The following is a 20,178-nucleotide window of genomic DNA, read 5'->3' as shown; positions in this document are numbered from 1 at the left end:
ATGCACATGTGTGCACATATATCCTCAGAGCAGCCTTCCAGTATCTGAAGGGGCTGCAGGAAAGCTGGAGAGGGGCTTTGGACGAGGGTGTGCAGTGACAGGACACGGGGCAATGGATTTAAACTGGAAGAGGGAGATTTTGATGGGATCTAAGGAAGAAATTCTTCCCTCTGAGGGTGGTGAGGCACTGGCACAGGTTGCCCAGAGAAGCTGTGGCTGCCCCATCCCTGGCAGTGTTCAAGGCCAGGTTGGATGGGGCTTTGGGCAACCTGGTGTAGTGGAGGGTGTCCCTGCCCATGGCAGGGGGATTGGAACTGGGTGATCTTTGAGGTCCCTTCCAACCCAAAGTGTTCCATGATTCTCTCCGTACAGCGTGATTTCTCTTTGGTGCTCTTGTGCAGCAGTAGACTGTACAACCTCTCTTCTCCCTGCGTGAAATCACGAGATCAACTCGTTTGCCTCTGCGTGTCTCTAAAGGATGATCGGGTCTTCGTGCCAGAGAGCCCGTTTTCTAGAACCTGCTGTTGGAACAAAACCATCTGCCTCCCCTTGATGAATGTGCTTTGTCTGTAGGTCACCAAAGGCCACCTTAGCACGGAGTAGCACGTCTGGCATCATGTCCTGCTGCTCCATGTCAGTGGGAGGACTCGCTGTGCCGCCCTGGAGCAGGGCTGATGCTGCACGGACTGGGGACACGCACTGGTGTCCGCAGGGGCTGAGTCCTGGAGCCGGAGCTGAGGAACCCATTGGGATGGTTTACTCACCAGGTTGGGGAAAGAGAGACGTTTCAGTGCGAGCAAAGCCGACTCTGTCCCACTCTGCGCACGGTCGGGGCACGCGTGCCGGAGCCGTACCAGAAACTGGGGGTTGCACCAGTACAGCTGCGTCTGCCTTGGGGGTCCTGAGGGCTTCTCTTACCCACTGTTACCCCGGTGTTGGAGAGCAGAAGCATTTTCTTCTTAAAAAGCTATAAAGGATAGACCAGACGTGGAATTTTAGGGCAATTCCAGTTTTTAAGAGTTTTTTGGTTTTTAATTTTAGGGCAATTCTAGTTTTTGGTATTTTTTTGGTTTGTAGTTTCGAGGGCTTTCGCTCGTTCCTGGAGCAGGGATGAGTGCTCGGGGCTCCAGGCCTGGGGAGTGGTGGGGCACAGGGGGCTGTGGGGGTGATGACGGTTATTCGTACTTAATCGTTGTTATTAGCAAAGTGTAAATGGATTTGGATGTTTAATGATGGCAATTTTTACCATGCCTAAGGGGCAGTGGTTCACCGGATACACAGATAAATTTTCTTGAGATGGGTCATCAGTGAGGATATCGCTTTCCTCTGGAGCATTGAGGGATGATGGGCTGTTGGGATCTCCTGGAGCACTGAGGGATGATGGGCTGTTGGGATCTCCTGGAGCACTGAGGGATGATGGGCTGCTGGGATCTCCTGGAGTGCTGAGGGATGATGGGCTGTTGGGATCTCCTGGAGCACTGAGGGATGATGGGCTGCTGGGATCTCCTGGAGTGCTGAGGGATGATGGGCTGTTGGGATCTCCTGGAGCACTGAGGGATGATGGGCTGCTGGGATCTCCTGGAGTGCTGAGGGATGATGGGCTGTTGGGATCTCCTGGAGCACTGAGGGATGATGGGCTGCTGGGATCTCCTGGAGCACTGAGGGATGATGGGCTGCTGGGATCTCCTGGAGCACTGAGGGATGATGGGCTGCTGGGATCTCCTGGAGCACTGAGGGATGATGGGCTGTTGGGATCTCCTGGAGTGCTGAAGGATGATGGGCTGCTGAGATCTCCTGGAGCACTGAGGGATGATGGGCTGCTGGGATCTCCTGGAGCACTGAGGGATGATGGGCTGCTGGGATCTCCTGGAGCACTGAGGGATGATGGGCTGCTGGGATCTCCTGGAGTACTGAGGGATGATGGGCTGCTGGGATCTCCTGGAGCACTGAGGGATGATGGGCTGCTGGGATCTCCTGGAGCACTGAGGGATGATGGGCATTGTGCATTGGCGTGTGAAATGGGTTCAGTGTTTGAAACCCACTGGTGCAAAGTCTGTCGCTGAGATCTTGGGTACGTTTGCACGTGTGTATATATGCACATGGAGACACCCAAAATCGTGGTTTCAAGCGTCATACAAGAGCTTCGTCTGATTTTAGTAATGCTCTGACAACCATCAAAGAGTTTTTTGAGGGACTTTGTTTTCAGCAGAATACGACTTGGAAGAACATGGCTTATTCTGCTGCAGATGGGTGAAGTTAAAATCGAATTCCTGATCCTTGGTTCCTCAAAGTTACCCCCAGTGTTGTGTTCAGTCGCTGATGAGGGGCGCGCACGCAGCAAAGCTGCTCGTGAGCCACGGGTTTGGCGTCGGGCTGTAAGGTGGGGAAGGTCGGTAGGAAAAGAGCGTTACGTTTACACGGGTTCTGGCTTGATGTCTGGGTTCTAGGTGGTTTGTTTGGGGAGTTGGTGGTTTTTTTGGTTGGTGGGGTTTTTTTTACACTGAGTTCTTACAAATACTTAAGGATAAGTGGGCTCACGGCCGCGCTGAGCTGGGAAACTTCGGCAGCCGGTAGCACGTGTGTTTGCGGGTGAGCAACACCCGCGCCGGGCACAGCGGGTGCGATGTGGGCATGGGGGGCTCGGAGGAAACCCACGCTGGGCGCAGCAGGTGCAGGGGGGGGACTTGGAGAAAACCTGTGCCAGGCACAGCGGGTACAGCATGGGCACCAGGGGCTTGGGGAAGACCCGCGCCGGGCACAGCGGGTGCAGAGTGGGCACGGGGGGCTCGGGGAGCCAAGGCTGGGGGTGGTGGTCGGGGTGCGGTTCGTTTCACCCGGTCGAGAAGGGCTGAGGGACAGGTGTCCACTGTGGGATTGGGAAACACACATGACGACGTCAGCCGGGGCCGGGCTGGTTCCCTCCGCGTCGGAGGCTCCGTGCTTACGCGTGGAGATGGTGGTGCTACTGCAGAATCCAAACTGGTTGAGGTGGGTCCCTCTGGTCCAGCCCGTGCTCGCCCAGGACTGTGTCCAGGCGACTGGTGAGTATCTACAGGGACGGAGACTCCACCAGCTTCCTGGGCCACCTGTGCCAGGGTTGGGGCACCCTCCCAGTGAAAAGTGTTTCCTGATGTTCAGAGGGACCCTCGTGTGTTCCAGTGTGTGCCCATGCCCTCCGCTCCGGGCTCTGGGCACCCCTGGGAAGAGGGTGGCTTCATCCCCTTGGCACCCTCCCTGCAGGTCTTGATGTGACCCCCTGAGCCCTCCCTGCTCCAGGCCCAACAGCCCCAGCCCTGCCCGGTGAGGATCCCCTCCCTCGACCTGCTGCCCTCGCTCCTCCCACTGCAGCCCTGGCCAGCCTTGGCCACCGTTGCTGGGGGTCAGCGTGGTGCCCACCGGGACCTTCTCTGCCAAGCTGCTTTGCAGCCGGGTGGCCCCAGCCTGTGGCGGTGCCGGGGCTGGTTCCTGCCCAGGGCAGGACCGCCGCAGGGCTGTTGGCAGTGCCAGTCCGCCGTTTCACAAGCAAATTGAGTGGATTTTTGAACACGGGAGGTAACGTAAATTCCGTCAGAACGTCTGTTTAAGAGGCTTTTGGACTCCTCTAGGAATTATTTTCCATAGGGACCATACTGCATGTGCTAAAATAGTTAAAATAATTTTTAAGAACTCGTGTGGTTTTAATGTTCAAAAGTCTTTCGTATTGATGGTGAATCCAAGTTCTTGCTGGTTGTGTGGAGACGTGGCAGAGGTGGACAGTCCAGCTGGCGGTCTTTGCACAGCAAGGCGAACGCGTGCCCAGCTGTGCCCGGCGGATGCAGCGGGTATTCCCCCAGCAGGAGAAAATCCATCCGCTTTTCCTATAAATGAGCAAAGAGCTCACCTTTGGGGGCCGTTTCCAGCGCCCGGCACCTGTGTGTTTGTCTCGGTGCCGCAGCGTTGGTCCGCGGTCGCCGCGGCGAGTCACGCGTCACCGCGCGGCAGTGCCGGAGGAGGGACCGATGAGCCGCGTTTGGTGCTCGCACGGACTCGGGTGAGGCAGAATGGGAAGTGTTAGTCCTGAAATGTAGAAAAATCTGTGCAAACAAGCCAAAAAATTCCGTTTCATAACGGGGGAGAAGGTGAACTTGTTTTAATCGGCGCGTTCTGTAAACACCCAGCTCCGGCTCTGGCACTGTCCTCGCCGGACGCTGTGCCAACACTAACAGGCTCCAAGTGAGAGTCGAAGCTGGTGGAATAGGAGGTAAAACACAGGCGCCACCCTCCCCTCCCGCTGCCCGCGGGGCACCGGCGGGCACGGCACGGGCAGGAGAAATGTCCTGCTGCGAGACCTGGCCGGGGGGCCCGGGGAGGTGCTGAAGGGCCTGACGTGCAGAAGAGCAGCCTCACCACGGCCGTGCCCAGCCCGTTGCTGCTGGGGGTTTCACGGGGCTCTGGCTGCTGCCCGTGCCCCCGCTGCGAGCGACAGCGCCGCGATGCCTTCGGCGGTGCTCGGCGGGCGCCGTTGGAACACGAGAAGCTTGGTGAGAAAACACGGCGGTGATGGTTTTGGTGGGGGCTGCCTAACGGTGGTGTTCTCTCCCTCAGCAGAGTTCTGCCGCATCGACAAGCCCTTGTGCCACGATGAGGACGAGCAGCTCAGCTTCGAAGCCGTCCGCAACATCCACAAGCAGATGGATGATGATGCCAACGGCAACGTGGACGTCGAGGAGAGCGACGAGGTTAGTGCAGGGCGGCGCTCTGCGCCCGCGGAGGGCTCTCCGTTACGGGTAATGCCAACGCGGTGTGGTGCCTGAAGGGCAGGTGTGCAGACTCCGAGTGTGGGCTGCCCATCGCTTCGTCTGGCAGAGGTGGCGATGTGCCATCCTGAGCCACGTTTCTGATCCAAGGGATGTTTCAGTGCTGTGACCTTCAGCCTCTGTGGCTTTTCCAGCCACTTCGTCTCTTTCCGCGCACAAGGTGTTATTAATTTATTCCGACACGAAAGACGAGGAGGCTGGTTTACGTGATTGTTGTTATTATTTCATTCCTTTTTTAATTGTGTGGTTGGGAAACACCTCGGATCGAGCCTCTCTGTCGCTGGTGAGCTGAGACAGTGGCTGCTGTCTCCTTCCCATCACGGCATTGATACGTTCTCCCACCAGCCCAGCTGAAGCACTTACAGTACGTGTGTGCACGCTGCTGAAAAAAGAAACACTTTTTGTTGTCTTGGCCTGGGAGATTTTAGCCGATAACTTTATTGAAGAGAAATAAAACTGTTGTTGTTTCCTTGCATAAGCACCAATAGAAATAAGCGGCTACTAGAAAAGGGAAAGTTGGTTATTTATGATGTTGCCTCAGTTGCAGTGGATGCTCGTTTGCGAGGCTCTGTTCAAGGGGAGGAACTCTGTCTTATAAGGAGACCGACATCTAAATCATGGAGCTGCAGAATGGTTCAGGTTGGAAGGGACCTCAAAGATCATCCAGTTCCAACCCCCCTGCCATGGGCAGGGACAACCTCCACTACACCAGGGTGCCCAAAGCCCCATCCAACCTGGCCTGGAACACTGCCAGGGATGGGGCAGCCACAGCTTCTCTGGGCAACCTGTGCCAGCGCCTCACCACCCTCAGAGGGAAGAATTTCTTCCTTAGATCCCATCAAAATCTCCCCTCTTCCAGTTTAAAGCCATTGCCCCGTGTCCTGTCACTCCACACCCTTGTCCAAAGCCCCTCTCCAGCTTTCCTGTAGCCCCTTTAGGCACTGGGAGGTGCTGGAAGGTCTCCCAGGAGCCTTGTCTTCTCCAGGCTGAACAGCCCCAACTCTCCCAGCCTGTCTCCAGAGCAGAGGTGCTCCAGCCCTCCCATCATCTCCGTGGCCTCTTCTGGCCCCGCTCCAGCAGCTCCATGTCCTTCTTGTGCTGGGGACCCCAGAGCTGAAGGCAGCACTGCAGGGGGGTCTCAGGAGAGCAGAGCAGAGGGGCAGAATCCCCTCCCTCGCCCTGCTGCCCACGCTGCTTTGGGTGCAGCCCAGGACACGGTTGGCTTTCTGGGCTGCCAGCGCACGGTGCCGGCTCATGTTGAGCTTCCCATCACCCAACACTCCCAAGTCCTTTTCCTCAGGGCTGCTCTCCATCCATTCTCCGCCCAGCCTGTCCTTGTGCTTGGGATTGCCCCAACCCGCATGCAGGACCTTGCCCTTGGCCTTGTTGAACTCGATGAGGTTCTCACAGGCCCACCTCTCCAGCCTGTCCAGGTCCCTCTGGATGGCATCCCTTCCCTCCAGTGTGTCCACCACACCGCACAGTTGGTGTCATCTGCAAACGTGCTGATGGTGCACTCGATCCCACTGTCCATGTCGCCACAAAGATATTAAATAGCACTGGTCCCAGTACCGACCCCTGAGGAACACCACTCGTCACTGGTCTCCACTTGGACATTGAGCCGTTGAGTGTAATTCTAAATAATCAAGTGGAAGTGTCGGAAGCTATAGAGAGCAGACTGTTGATGGGATCTGCTGCTGGTGACAGGCAGCTCTCCAGTCCGGATTCTCCCACTCCCTCGATCCATGGCCAATCCATGGCTCCGCTCAGGATGTGCTGCGTGTCCTGGCCATGCCGCTGGGCTCAGGAGGGCGGTGGTGGCTCTAGAGCTGCACGAGCAGCTTCAAGGGTGGAGATGTGGGTCTGGTGCCAAGTCCACGTCCTGCGACTGAGGCAGTGCTGGGAGCGAGGGCTGTTCAATGGTCCTTCACGAGCCCTTCTCCATGGCGTGTGATTCCCATTCTCAGGTGAATAAGCCGTGGCCCAGGGAGGTTGAATCTCCCACCGAAAGTGACGCAGCAGTTCCGTTCCTTGAGCAAATCCAGCCATCGCAAGGGCCCCTCAGGAGGTGATGTTCTCCAGGGACGCGGCCCGGAGCTCAGCGCCCTGCTTATGAGGAGCCAGCGGGTGTTGGTTGGCCCTTCCCTCTGCCTAAATCCCCTTTCACTGAGTAATTAAAACTAATGAAAAGCTTTCAGTTGCCTCTGCTATGGTTTGGTGTTTCCCCTGGAGGCAGCTCTCTCAGCATTGCGTTGGAGCTGCGGCTCTGCCTCTGCCGCTGGGGCTTGTTTCTCTAAAAGGCTTCGGAATCGCTGCCCGGCTGCCGCGAACGGATCAGCCTTCACGCCCCTTGCAGCTGGAGCAGACGGATGCCCGAGCCCCTCGCATCGCCCGTCCCGGTCCTGGCACCTCCCCTCCGGGCTCTGGGGTGTGTGTTATCCCTTCCGCGCGCCGGCGGCAGAGCGGCCGGGTCGGTGGTGCTGAGCCCGGCGATCGGACCGTTGTGTCGTCCTGCTGGGGGCTCTCCCGGTGTTCCCCCTCTCCCAGAAGAGTCTCCCATTCATTTCCCCGCCCCATCCATACTGGTTGCCACCTGCGATTGCTCTTTGCCATCAGCTTCCAGGGTACGTGGGTTCCCACGTTGCCTTTGCCTCCGTGCATCACATCCCACCACTCATGGAAATGGGATTTGCCGTCGCGTTGGTCCCCGCTTCCCTTCTGGAGATCCGCTTTGTTCACCGCCCGCGGGGCAGCGGAGCGTGGCACCGTGCCGTCGCATCGCGGGCTCACCTGCGCCGGTGCCCGAGCGATGCCCTGGGGCCACCACAGCCGCCACCGCACCATCACTGCTTCTGTCATCTTTAGTGTTATTTCCTGGGCTCTTTGGGACAAGAATTCCATCTGAATGGTGCTTTTAGGAATTTTGCAGTTGCCACGAGCTTCCCAGCGAAAAACAGTGGTGGTTCTCCTTAGAAAGGAAGGAGACGATGTGATTTCTGTTGTTAAGTGGGAAAAGCTTTTTTCTGTTATTTCTGCTGTTAAGGATTGGGAACGGGTAGTTTGAAGAAGTAGATAGGTTTGGAATTTTTCGTATAAGCAGGTCTGTTTTTTGTAAAAGTTTCTTTTGGCTAATTGGGACAGCCTGCATTAATTGGCTTCCTTCCCATCGTTTACCCGGGCGTTCCTGGTGAGGCATTGGCCAGGCGCAGCTGGACACAGCCAGGATGGCCCGATGGCACGTGGGCACCAGCTGCCAGCGGCCCGGAGCATGAGCATGGCTCTGTTTCCCACGGGGGCTCGCCGGGAAGCGGGCATCGGAGCGAGGTGGTGTGTGCTGGGCATGTAAGGAAAACAAGGATGTCCTTGTGGTGGTTGTGATGGCTCTGTTATTTTTTTTTTTAAATGACCTGTCTTTGGTTTCAAGAGGGAAGAAAATAAACAAGATAAAATATAAAACGCAGTTCGTAGCACAACCTAGTCAATATTTTAAATGTACACCGTTTCTGAGAATGGAAGGTAGTTTTTCCGTGGTTTCGCTTTCAAACGAGCGTGCAGGTGTGTTACGTGCCAGTGTTGCTCTCGATGGAAAATACTCGTGTGCATGTGCAGGTGCCTGTTGGCAAACTGAAGCACTGAAGCGAACCCAGTTGTACCTGGTGGACTTGGCAGCGTTGGGTTTATGGTTGGACTCGGTGATCTTCAAGGTCTTTTCCAACCGGAATGATTCTGTGACTCCATAAATACAGTTGCAAGCTTTCCCTCGGCTCGGCTCGAAACTTTTATTAAAGTTGCATCAAACTAAACTTTCAGTAAAGGCTTTGAAACCACTGGGAAAGGTATTTCCAGAATTTTCCTTGGTGAGGCACTACTGCCTGGGCGCTCGGTGTCTCTGCGTTCAAGGTTGTCAGCTCTGACCCCCCGTGCGTGCCCAGCAGTCGCGGTTTCGCTCCCCGCCGTTGGTGGTGGGACAGCTGCCGGGGAGATTATCTGAAAGAATGCAAGAGGCTCAAATTTAAACTTTTTGCAGCTTTTACCTTTAATCATAGAATCATAGAATCATAGAATGGTTAGGGCTGGAAGGGACCTTCAAAGGTCATCTAGTCCAACCCCCCTGCAAGGAACAGGGATATCTCCAACTAGATCAGGTTGCTCAGGGCCTCGTCCAACCTGGCCTTGAACGTCTCCAGGGATGGAGCATCCACCACCTCTCTGGGCAACCTGTTCCAGTGTTCTACAACTCTCATGGTAAAAAATTTTTTCCTGATATCCAACCTGAATCTACCTCCCTCTATTTTAAAACCATTACTCCTTGTCCTATCTTGGTATCCCCGTCTTCTTTTCAGCGTGTGGAGCACCCGTCCCAGGGCGCGGGCATAGAGGATGGCACGGCATGCTGTAGAGGATGGCACAGCGCGTGCCATTCCCACCAACTTTTTAGAAGACGATGCGGTGCCCCGGAGGAGGGGTGCGTTACGGCGAGGGGCTCAGCCCCCGGCAGCAGGGACGGGCAGCACCGGCTGCGCGGGCACGGCCGGAGAGGCTGCGAGCACCTCCCTGCCTGGGACCTGCCGGGACCCGCTGGCAGCCCTGCAGCAGGGCCAGGGTGGGCTCCAGGCTCTGGGGGAGGCTGAGGAGCCTCTCTGGGCTCCCAGGATAGTCCAGGAGGGACGGGGCCGCGGGATGTCTCTGTTTGGAGGGTCCTGGTGGAGGAGTGGAAGCTCTCGCCGTGCCGCGCTGCACGCGCTCGCTCTGAGCAGTGTCTTCAGTGCAGGATCAGGTACTTGGGATGGATGCCCCATCCCTGGCAGTGTTCCAGGCCAGGTTGGATGGGGCTTTGGGCAACCTGGTGTAGTGGAAGGTGTCCCTGCCCATGGCAGGGGGGTTGGAACTGGATGATCTTTGAGGTCCCTTCCAACCCAAACCATTCCATGATTCTATGATTTATTCTTTTTTTAATGAGTAGATTTGTGACAGAACAAAACGAACCGACATCTTAACGTAGTTCCAGAACAGAACACCTTGGTGACCGGTCCGCCTTGCTCAGAGATGTTGAGCTCAGTTGGATGAGTCGCCTGGTAAAGCACAGTTCTCCACTGTTTGCCTTTCTGTTCATCTGGTGTTAATTCCTTTAATTGAAAAAAAAAAAAAAGCCACAACAACTTCCTCTGTTGAGGCTCAGGCCACAGTAATTGAAGCTTGGGTTTAATCACCGGTTCTCCAGAAGCACTTGCAAACTCCAGCAGAGACTGCGGGTCTCGCAGACGTCGGTCGTGGAGGCGCTTGCTGGGAATAATTAATTTGCATTTTTTATTCCGGCTCTTTCCCTTTGGGGCTAAGTTATGGGTAGGTTTTGTTTGGATTAAAAGACCTGACTGGGCAGAAAGAGAGACAAATAACTGTATTTTTAAAAAACTCTTAATTATAGGTGAAATTTTGCCCAACAACTTTATGCTGTCCTTAAATCATCATTGCGTTTTTCCTTTCTGGAATTGAGTTTTCAGTGAAGTTTAAGATGACATCAGTGACCTCGATTAAAGTGGAAGAGCTGTTCCTCATGGGGAAATCTGCTAATTAGTGACCTATTTCTGCTCTTCGCGCTCGCTCCGAAGGCAGCTCCGGCAGGTTAGGGACAACTCTGAGGCAGGTTGACGCTGCCGAGTCTCTCGGATGCCGTTAGCCTGGTTTCCTAAGGAAACGGGGTTTATGGGATTGCTGGGTCAGTCCCAACTGCGGATCCCGCTGCCCGGGGTCGGGCACGGCAGCAGGAAAAAGAGATGTGGGAGGGATGTAAAAGTTTGGGAGGAAATGCAAAAATCATGGGAGCGGTTGGAGTTTCTGCAGATTAAAAAACACGAGGGGAAAAACGTGCAGAAAAATCTCACTTCGTGGAAGTGCTCGTTTCTGAGCGTGCGTTCAGCCGCCGAGACGACGGCTTTGCCTGCGGCACCGAGCCCCTGAGCCCAAACCGCCCACCCGTCGGAGGGGAGGAGAACGAACTGGCCGTGGGATTTGGCAGGTGGAGAATTCAAACACAGGTGACCTTATAGTGGTCTTCCAGTACCTCAAGGGGGCCTACAGGAAAGATGGGGAGAGGCTGTTCAGGAGGGCCAGTTGTGATAGGACAAGGGGTAATGGTTTTAAAATAGAGGGAGGTAGATTCAGGTTGGATATTAGGAAAAAATTTTTTACCATGAGAGTTGTAGAACACTGGAACAGGTTGCCCAGAGAGGTGGTGGATGCTCCATCCCTGGAGACGTTCAAGGCCAGGTTGGACGAGGCCCTGAGCAACCTGATCTAGTTGGAGACATCCCTGTTCCTTGCAGGGGGGTTGGACTAGATGACCTTTGAAGGTCCCTTCCAGCCCTGACCATTCTATGATTCTATGACCACAGTAGGCAGAGTTGGGCCAACTCGCTGTGTTCGCACTGTTCCTCTTTTTTGTCTTTCCCCAGGAGGCACTAAGGGAAAATCTGCTTTTAAGGTTCTCCGGGTCTTCAGTGCCTGCAGCCGGGCGCATCGGGGCGCTGAGCATCCCGCATCCTCCGCCCCGCTCGCTCCTGGAGCTGTTCCCACCGCAGCGGGCACGGGCGCCTCCGGAGCGTCCGCGGGGGTTCGTTTGGTGACGGTGTGCCGGAGGGAAGCTGCGAGAGATCATTTTTCCTTTCTTGCTCCCGGAGCTAAATATACAGAGCGGCAGCTGATCCCCCGCAGCCGGTGGGAGTTGGCAGCCGCGCGGTGCACGGCGCCGGGTGACATTGCCGCGTTCCCTCTCGGTCACGAGTTGAGGAGCTGAGATGGCTTCGCCTCTGCCCACCGCGGGCTGGCACGGCTCCGGCGCGCCGCCGGAGACCCCAACAGCCACATGCTGCCCTGCCCACCCTGCCCGGGTTTTCCCATTTCCCACATTTCTCTGCAAGAAGGGAAGAGCAGCCGAGGCTTTCGTGGGGCGGAAAGCGGGAGAGCAGAGCGGCGCCGGGCTCGAGCCGCGGGACCCGCCGTGACCTTGGCAGCATCTGCGACGGGTTTGTGGGGAGCCTGGGAAGTGACAACTTTCACAGCTGTTTTCATGCCCTGCCTGATGTTAAAATACTGTCTCCTTGCCTAGAGATGGCTTTTTTTTGCTGTAGCTCTATTCCAGACGTAAAAGACCCGTAGTAACGGCGGCTGCCTGGGAATCGCGCCTGGATGACGCGCGCAGGGACGAAAATGGGAAATAAATTATTTTTTCATTTTGTCCCATACATCAGGTACTGGCACGTGAGGGACCCTCTTCCTTCCCTTGGGTTTCCCCCGACTCTGCCACCCACATCTCCCGGATCCCCCTGCGTACGGGCTGCTCTCAGATCCTGTCAGTCTTTCTCATGCTCTCCGTTACATTTTTTTCTGATACAGTTTTCTTCGGCGTTTGCTGTTTCTGACCCGTCTTCTGCTGAGGCAGGAGGGAGGTGGGAACACACCGGAGCACGTTACTGCGGCAGATGTGTTCCCTGGGGGAATGGGGAGAGATCTGCAGACCATGCCAATGATATCCATATATTTGGCATTAGTGGCTCAGCCTGCAGTGAAAATGCATCTCCCCTCCCGTTGATGGCATTTGTTTCAGCTTTGATTTGAAGGTGTGGATCAAATCTAATAATAATTTTTTTATTCTTACTCCAGCGACACAAAGCTGGTTCCATTGTGCCCTTTAGTTGAATTCTTGTTGATACTATAACTCAAAGAGAAGCCTGGAATCCCAAAAGCCTGGGTTATATGAATTCACTGTACTCTGTCTATTGGTCTTAAAATTAATTTAACATGAATAGTTACTGAATTTTTCCTGGCTTTTCTCAGCAGGAACAGAAATTTTCAGGTGTGCTGCAGAGAATGTTCACATTCAGTTTGATATGTCAGTCTTGTGCAGCGACTGAAAAAATACCAAACTAAAGCTTTTTTTATATATATATATATGTGCATTTTTATTTATCTCTATTAAAAAATACATAGATATATATTTAAAAAATTACAAGCTATTCTCAGTCCCCTAAAGCTCACTTGCTCAGCTATCGACCGGGCTGCCAGCAGAGCGTGGCGTGGGCAGGGCAGTCGTTTTCTTCTGGGCCTGCCCTTTCAGTTGATTGTAGATTCCAGATGCTGCAGAAGATGAGCTTCCACCGGAGCGTGGTGTGTGGACGGGGCGAAGCGAGCCCTGGCAGAGCTCGTGTTGCCACAGAAACTCCTGCAAAACAACACAGGCTGTTGTTTGGCACCGTCGGGTGGTTTTGGGGACCTGCGTCTTGATGCGATCAAATACAAGGTCATAGAGAACCAAAGCAGTGGTTCTTCAGCTGGCAAACCTCCTGCTGCTTCCTGCATGGTCTGGAAGCTGAGGATTTCCTGAAATAAAAAAAAAAAAAACAAACAAATTTAAGTTTTGCCTCATCTTTGAGCAGGGAGGAGCCTGGGTTGTGTGTCTGATCGTGCGGTGTCGGCTTGGTAAGGGGAAGGGTTAAATGGTGAAGTGGTGGCACCCACCGGAGAGCATCTATCTGCAAAAGTGGAACAAAGTTATGAGAAGCTAAAATATTAATATTTTTTCTAAAAGTGGTACAACAGTTTATATCCTCCCTTATTTCCTGAGAATCTGAAGTAGCTTTTGTATTTCATCGTTAGTTATTACCGGTGATTCCAGACTGGAGGTGAGGATTCCTGTGCTGGCGGCGGTCACGGTCCCATCTGCCCCAGTCTCTTCCTCCTTAGAAAAGGCTTTTTCCATGTTCCCCGGGGCTGCTCTCTTGTGCCCGTCTCTCCCCAGCCGCTGGCATAGCAAGGACCTGGCGTTGGAGTTGTCTTCTCCCCTTCCGGCGTTACTGAGCTGCTGCTTGTCGTCCGTCTGAGCTCCCGTCCCGTCCGCCGGCTGTCGTGTGCCCCAGCACACAGTTCGGTCGTGGTGGCCTTTGGAGCGTTTACAGTGGATTTAAACTGGAAGAGGGGAGATTTCGATGGGATCTAAGGAAGAAATTCTTCCCTCTGAGGGTGCTGAGGCACTGGCACAGGTTGCCCAGAGAAGCTGTGGCTGCCCCATCCCTGGCAGTGTTCCAGGCCAGGCTGGATGAGGCTTTGAGCAACCTGGTGTAGTGGAGGGTGTCCCTGCCCATGGCAGGGGGGTTGGAACTGGGTGACCTTTGAGGTCCCTTCCAACCCAAACCCTTCTGTGATTCTGTGAACTAGGGAGATGATGCAGTTTTCATCAGTCAACAACGCCCAGAGATGCTGCATCTCAGACTTAATAGGACTTTGCCGTAGAAATTATTGTGTGACAGTCTGAGGATGCAATACTAAGGAAGGCAGGTGAAAGGTTTTGGGTTGTTTTTTTTAATTCTCCTCAACTTTCTAAAAGATGAATTAAAGAATAATCCTGCTGTTTATTCTTCTTCTAGTTCTTGAGGGAGGACTTGAATTATCATGACCCAACAGTCAAGCACAGCACCTTCCATGGAGAAGACAAGCTCATTAGTGTGGAAGACCTCTGGAAGGCCTGGAAGACATCTGAAGGTAAAAAAGACAAACAAGCCAAGTGAAACATCCCGTTCCACCCCCCGTACCGGTAACCGTGGCAGCAATGTGTGTACCTCCCAGGAGAAACATGCTGCTTCTGCTTTTGCTGCCTCCTGCAAGTACTCTTCCAGCTTCCTTTTTTTTTTTTCCTGAGGGACCTCTCAGGATTTTGTTGGTCTTGGTACTTCCCAGCTGTTGATGCTGGCATCTGAGTATGGCCATAAAAGTAGAAAATGTTGTTTTGCTTCTCTGCCTCTATAAATAAGTGCTAAAATAAAGCCAAATGCTGTCGTGTTCCAAGTTCTCCTTCACGTACCCAGTTTCGGCAGGTGTTTTTGTGGGGTAACAGCATCGTAAATATTCAGTAGAGCTGCGTGGGAGTTTTCCTGCAGATCATGTTTTCCTTACAAGAAATGTGCTGAACCTGGAACGCTCCTTGAGGTGGTGACTAGGAGGTAGGACAGAGTCCCGAAGCCAGTGGTGTGCATCAACACCTTCGGTGCAGAAATAAGCTGCGAGCTGTTAATGGTGTTACTCGTCACAGCACGTTACCCCAGGGATGTGGTGGCAGTTCAGTCGCTGGTGGGAAACTTCCTGAAACTTCTGAATCTTGGAAGAAACTTGCAATTAAGTTGGCTGGTGCTTCCCTGGCTGCTGCCTGCGGTGCCCCATGCCTGGGCTGCTCCAGCACCGGCAGCTCCGGGCATCGGGTGTCTGGGGGGTCAGGAAAAGTCACGATTCCACTTCTGCTTTTTCCCGAAGCTGAATTTTGGATTTTCTATTTTGAGAGAAAACTTAAAATTGATTTTTCTTTTTTCTTTCAAGTTGAGAAACTTTTTAATTGCAAGTTTGAGGCTTCATTAGAGAATGGTATTTTATCTTAAGACCAGTAGGACTAACAAGAAGAACCTTCAGTGCCCTGAAAATGCAAATGTAGGGAAGGTACGGGAGTGGGAAGATTGCACTTGGCAAACGCAGGTGTAGTGCTGGCTGCGTGGTGGGTTTAGATTCACCTACTGCATTGTGAGTGGTGTGTTGATGGTTTGGTGTATTGGGTCTTCTTGTGATCCGTGGCACGGACCGTGGCTGCCAGTGGCTGCCCTTTCCTCCTCCTCTTCCTCTTCCTCTTCCTCCTCCTCCTCCTCCTATTCCTCCCCCTCCCCCTCCTCCTCTTGTGCTCTCCTTTTCCCTTCAGTCTGCTCGTCGTCATGTTGCTCTCAAGACCTGGAGCATCTGTTTTTCCAATATTTTTAATTGCTGCTCCTCCCTTCCCTCATAGTCTTTTCCCTTCCCTCTGCCCTCCAAGAACAGATAATCTTATCAACACCCATCGCTTGAAAAATTGGATTTTAATCTTCTGATCAATTCATCAATTTCCAAGTTTTCCATTTCCCATCCATGTCCTGTTCCATTTGTGTTTGATTTTTCCGTCTTAGCCTGTACATCAGTTCGGGGCAGGACATGCTCAGTGTTTGCAAAGCGCTGTGCAGATGCACTTGTAGGCATGTTGTGGTCCCTCGCAGTCCCAGGAGGACTGAGTAAATATTTACACACAGCACTGGAAAAGCGGTTTGAAAAGCCCAGCGGCTCTGTGCACGATCCCGGAGTTGTTTATCCAGGCCCAGACTCTCCGTCCCGTGGAGATCGGCAGCCACGTGTTGAAAATTCCCGTCCACAGCACATAGGAGTTGGGATGACGCTGACGAGTGGCTTCATCTCCCGTGTCCAAGGGAGGCCTCGTGTGAGCAATGTTTGTTCCGCTGTACGGCTGTTGACAGATGGCTTTGCCTGGAGTAATGTCCGCTGGGAAAGGGTAGGAATCATTAAGGGATGGAGGAGAGCATCCCATGATACCCCTCAGGTCTCTTAATTGCTGAGTTGCTTTTGCTCTCTCCCTGCTTCTGGCACACACGGGACCTGCCATGACTTTGGGTAGAGCTGCTGGGGCACGAGGGTTTTACCTAGTGCGTTGGATTTAGTTACCGCCGTTGGTTTCCTTTCTCGTCATTCTGCATATCCGGCTGATAAGATGGAATCACAGAACAGTTTGGGTTGGAAGGGACCCCCAAGGTCATCCAGTTCCAACCCCCCTGCCATGGGCAGGGACACCTTCCACTACACCATGTTGCCCAAAGGGCCTCATCCAGCCTGGCCTTGAACACTGCCAGGGATGGGGCAGCCACAGCTTCTCTGGGCAACCTGTGCCAGTGCCTCAGCACCCTCAGAGGGAAGAATTTCTTCCTTGGATCCCATTGAAATCTCCCCTCTTCCAGTTTATGTCCATCACTCCTTCTCCTATCACTCCATGCCCTTGTCCAAAGCCCCTCTCCAGCTTTCCTGTAGCCCCTTTAGGCACTGGAAGGTGCTGGAAGGTCTCCCCGGAGCCTTCTCTTCTCCAGGCTGAACAGCCCCAACTCTCCCAGCCTGTCTCCAGAGCAGAGGTGCTCCAGCCCTCGCATCATCTCTGTGGCCTCCTCTGGCCCCGCTCCAGCAGCTCCATGTCCTTCTTGTGCTGGGGACCCCAGAGCTGAAGGCAGCACTGCAGGGGGTCTCAGGAGAGCAGAGCATACGGTGATGCTTCTAGGAGGGGTTAGAAACTGTCACTTCACCCTGGGCTGGTGGGCTCTCAGTGGGCTCCGATGGCCACGTGTGGTGGCCAGGCTGCCCGTCCTCGTGCCCTGGAGTGCTGCTGTCCTGCTGCAGCTGGGCGCTGGCCGTGCCACCACGCAGGGAACTGGGCTTCCCCTGCCCGCTCCAGCTTTAACACCTTGCTGTGGCCACAGAAATCCATTTCCCACCGTCGGTGGGCCCGGGACCGCTGGCTGTAGGCAGTTCCCTGAAGCAAGAGCTGTTTGGTGGCTTTGCCTTCACCAGCCTGTGTCTGCGAGTCACCACATGAGCGTGCGCGGAGATGGCACCTTCTGGTCAGGTCCTGCTCGCCGTTGCTCGGCGCTCGCTCTCTCCGCTCTGTCATCCTTCCGTCGGCGGCGTTTGGCTCACTGGAGCGAGCTCGAAGACGTTTCTCCTATTTGTGGGACAACTCGTTGTTGATGTTTCGGAAGCCGCCGCGCAGCTCTGAGCGCCGCAGGGAGCAGCCCTGGGAGCCGGCGCTGGACGGGCCTCTTCTCCACGGCTGTTGGCAAGGGCGGGTGGGAGAGGGGCCGGCGGCGGTCGGGCCAGGAGCGCACGAGGCGGTGACCGACGGCGGTGGGTGATGTCCATCCAGCACAGCGCGCTCTGGGTTGCTGGAGGCTGAGCAAATGCCCCAGGAGCTCAGCCCGTGCGAAGAAAAGACCGAAGTCGATAAATTAAAGCAAACCCCGATCTGTCCTATGAAAAAACATCCATCGTGTGACTTTCTTTGCCTTCACACCATCGCTGTGAGTACCACAAAACCAGGTGGCAAAGGCAGAAGCTTCATGTCCAACGTTTTCCTTGTCTGTGGCTTTGGAGCTGTATGGCAGCTCCAGAAATGATCCCCAGACCCCCGGGTGAGGCAGTCGAGGAGCAAAGTTCACCTGGTTCACTTGGATGCTGCATCCACCCCACCTCCTCCCGCAGATCCACCTTCTCAAGGCGTTCACAACCATTTTCTGACAGCATTTCTCCATATACCCTTTTTTGTCCAACTGATTCTCACGTGGTCCGTGGGTCTGGAGGAGGGAGTGAGGCTTTCGCAGCGCGTTGCCGCTGCGTCACTCAGTTCAGTATTTCAGGGGTCCAGGCACGTGGTGAGGACAGACGTACTTCGTTGGGAGTTTGGAGACAGCAGCATCACTTGGATGGTGGCAAACAAGGTGTTTTCCCGTTCCGTCTGCCGGCACGTTGGGCGGTGCCGCTCGGAGGAGCTCGGCCGCGCGCCGGTCGGACGGCGCGGGAGGCGGCCGGGGAAGCAGCGCCGTCTGCGCCGCCCCTCTCTCCGGTGGCCTCGTTGTGTGTTTTCCTTTCGTGAGCTGGAAGCACGGCGGAAAACCAACCACCACGGAACGTTTGCTGCCAGAGGCGGCCGTGGGAAAGCACCATCCCTGCCACATGGCGCGGCGGCATCCGTGGAGGCTGGACGTGTAGCGTCCCATCGCGTCTACGCTGAATCGGAGCGGCCCATCGTGTGCAGAACAGAGCAGCAAAAATAAGCACATAGAATCATAGAATGGTTAGGGCTGGGAGGGACCTTCAAAGGTCATCTAGTCCAACCTCCCTGCAAGGAACAGGGATATCTCCAACTAGATCAGGTTGCTCAGGGCCTCGTCCAACCTGGCCTTGAACGTCTCCAGGGATGGAGCATCCACCACCTCTCTGGGCAACCTGTTCCAGTGTTCTACAACTCTCATGGTAAAAAATTTTTTCCTAATATCCAACCTGAATCTACCTCCCTCTATTTTAAAACCATTACCCAGGTTTTAAAATTACAGGCGACCATGCAGAGGCTGAGGACCAGTAGGATTGCCAAGAGTATCCCAGGGGGATTACTTCTTGTCTAATAGCCCACAGGATTTAATGTCCCCGCCCCAGCTCGCTCCATACTCCGTAGGAATGTGTTTAAACTCAGCAGATATTTTTCCTTTGCCGAAGATGATAGGGTGAGGTATGTCTGGTGGAGTTATGCTGTTGTTGTTGGCTTTGATGGTTTTAGTTGCTTAGTGAAGATAATAAGCTGCTGCTTGTTTTCTGCCTCCCCTGCAGTGTATAACTGGACCGTTGACGAGGTGGTTCAGTGGCTCATAACCTACGTAGAGCTGCCGCAGTACGAAGAGACCTTCAGAAAGCTGCAGCTGAGCGGACATGCCATGCCCAGGTCAGTGCTCACCGCATCGTCGTGTGTGCCAGGGAGAAAAACAGTTCTGAGGCGGCTCGTACCATCGTGTGCAATTCCTCGGCGTGCCCAGAGCCGAGTCTGATTCCAGTTCTGCTCCGGTTATGTGTAGAGGCTTCGGCGTCGCTGTAGCGCGCTCTGCAGCGAGCGATGGAGCTGTAAGCGAGCGTGTGTCCGCTGGGGGTGAAAGGAGGGGCTGCAGTCATAGATTCATAGATTCATAGATTTCTAGGTTGGAAAAGACCTTAGAGATCATCCAGTCCAACCGTCCCTAATCCCCATTAAACCATATCCCTAAGTAGATCATCCACCCTTTTCTTAAACACATCCAGGGATGGGGACTCAACCACCCCCCTGGGCAGCCTATTCCAGTGGCTGACAACCCTTTCAGAGAAGAAATTCTTTCTAACATCCAACCTGAATCTCCCCTGACTAAGCTTATGCCCATTTCCTCTTGTTCTATCACCCATCACTAATGTAAAGAGCCCTTCCCCCACCTCCCCACCATCCCTTCTCAAGTATTTGTAGGCCGTAATCAGGTCTCCCCTCAGCCTCCTCTTCTCCAGGCTAAACAGCCCCAACTCCCTCAGCCGCTCCCCATAAGTTTTATTTTCCAGCCCCTTGACCAGTTTAGTCGCCCTTCTCTGGACCCGCTCCAGGAGCTCAATATCTCTCTTAAAGCGAGGGGCCCAAAACTGGGCACAATATTCCAGGTGCGGCCTCACCAGTGCCGAGTACAGGGGCAGGATCACTTCCCAGCTCCAGCTGCGTGCTGGGGAATGCTGTCCTCGCTGCTTTGTGCGCTGGGCTTCGCCTGCCTGCGCCTGGAGCTGCATGTTCACACCTAAAACCCCGACCTGGGACAGAGCAGACCTGGTCCTGCCTCTGCTACAGCCTTCCCAGCGCGGCCACGGCGCTCCTCGGTGCTCATCGTCCTCAGCCAGGGAGCATCTCCGCTTTCCAGGTTACAACTAAGTAATGTTCAAGTTCCCAGTTCAAGGGCTACTGGTTACGTATCCCTGCACCACCCAG

The 20,178-nt window shown here is 54.4% G+C and overlaps 1 protein-coding gene across 2 annotated transcripts in view; it reads left to right on the top strand.

The window, feature by feature from the left end:
- STIM1 (stromal interaction molecule 1) overlaps positions 1–20,178 on the top strand; it is a 95,763-nt gene that overhangs the window by 36,606 nt on the left and 38,979 nt on the right. For both annotated transcript variants that reach the window (XM_086630628.1, XM_086630629.1), the window contains exons 2-4: positions 4,585–4,718; positions 14,216–14,330; positions 19,017–19,128. In XM_086630628.1, coding sequence (XP_086486754.1) covers positions 4,585–4,718; positions 14,216–14,330; positions 19,017–19,128 — 361 coding nt within the window. The remainder of the gene's footprint in view (positions 1–4,584; positions 4,719–14,215; positions 14,331–19,016; positions 19,129–20,178) is intronic.

This window comes from Tauraco erythrolophus, unplaced genomic scaffold, assembly GCF_009769465.1.
Source record: "Tauraco erythrolophus isolate bTauEry1 unplaced genomic scaffold, bTauEry1.pri scaffold_45_arrow_ctg1, whole genome shotgun sequence".
Lineage (NCBI taxonomy): Eukaryota > Metazoa > Chordata > Aves > Musophagiformes > Musophagidae > Tauraco > Tauraco erythrolophus.
The sequence above is the reverse complement of the archived record's forward strand: the minus strand, read 5'-3'. Positions and strand labels throughout refer to the sequence as shown.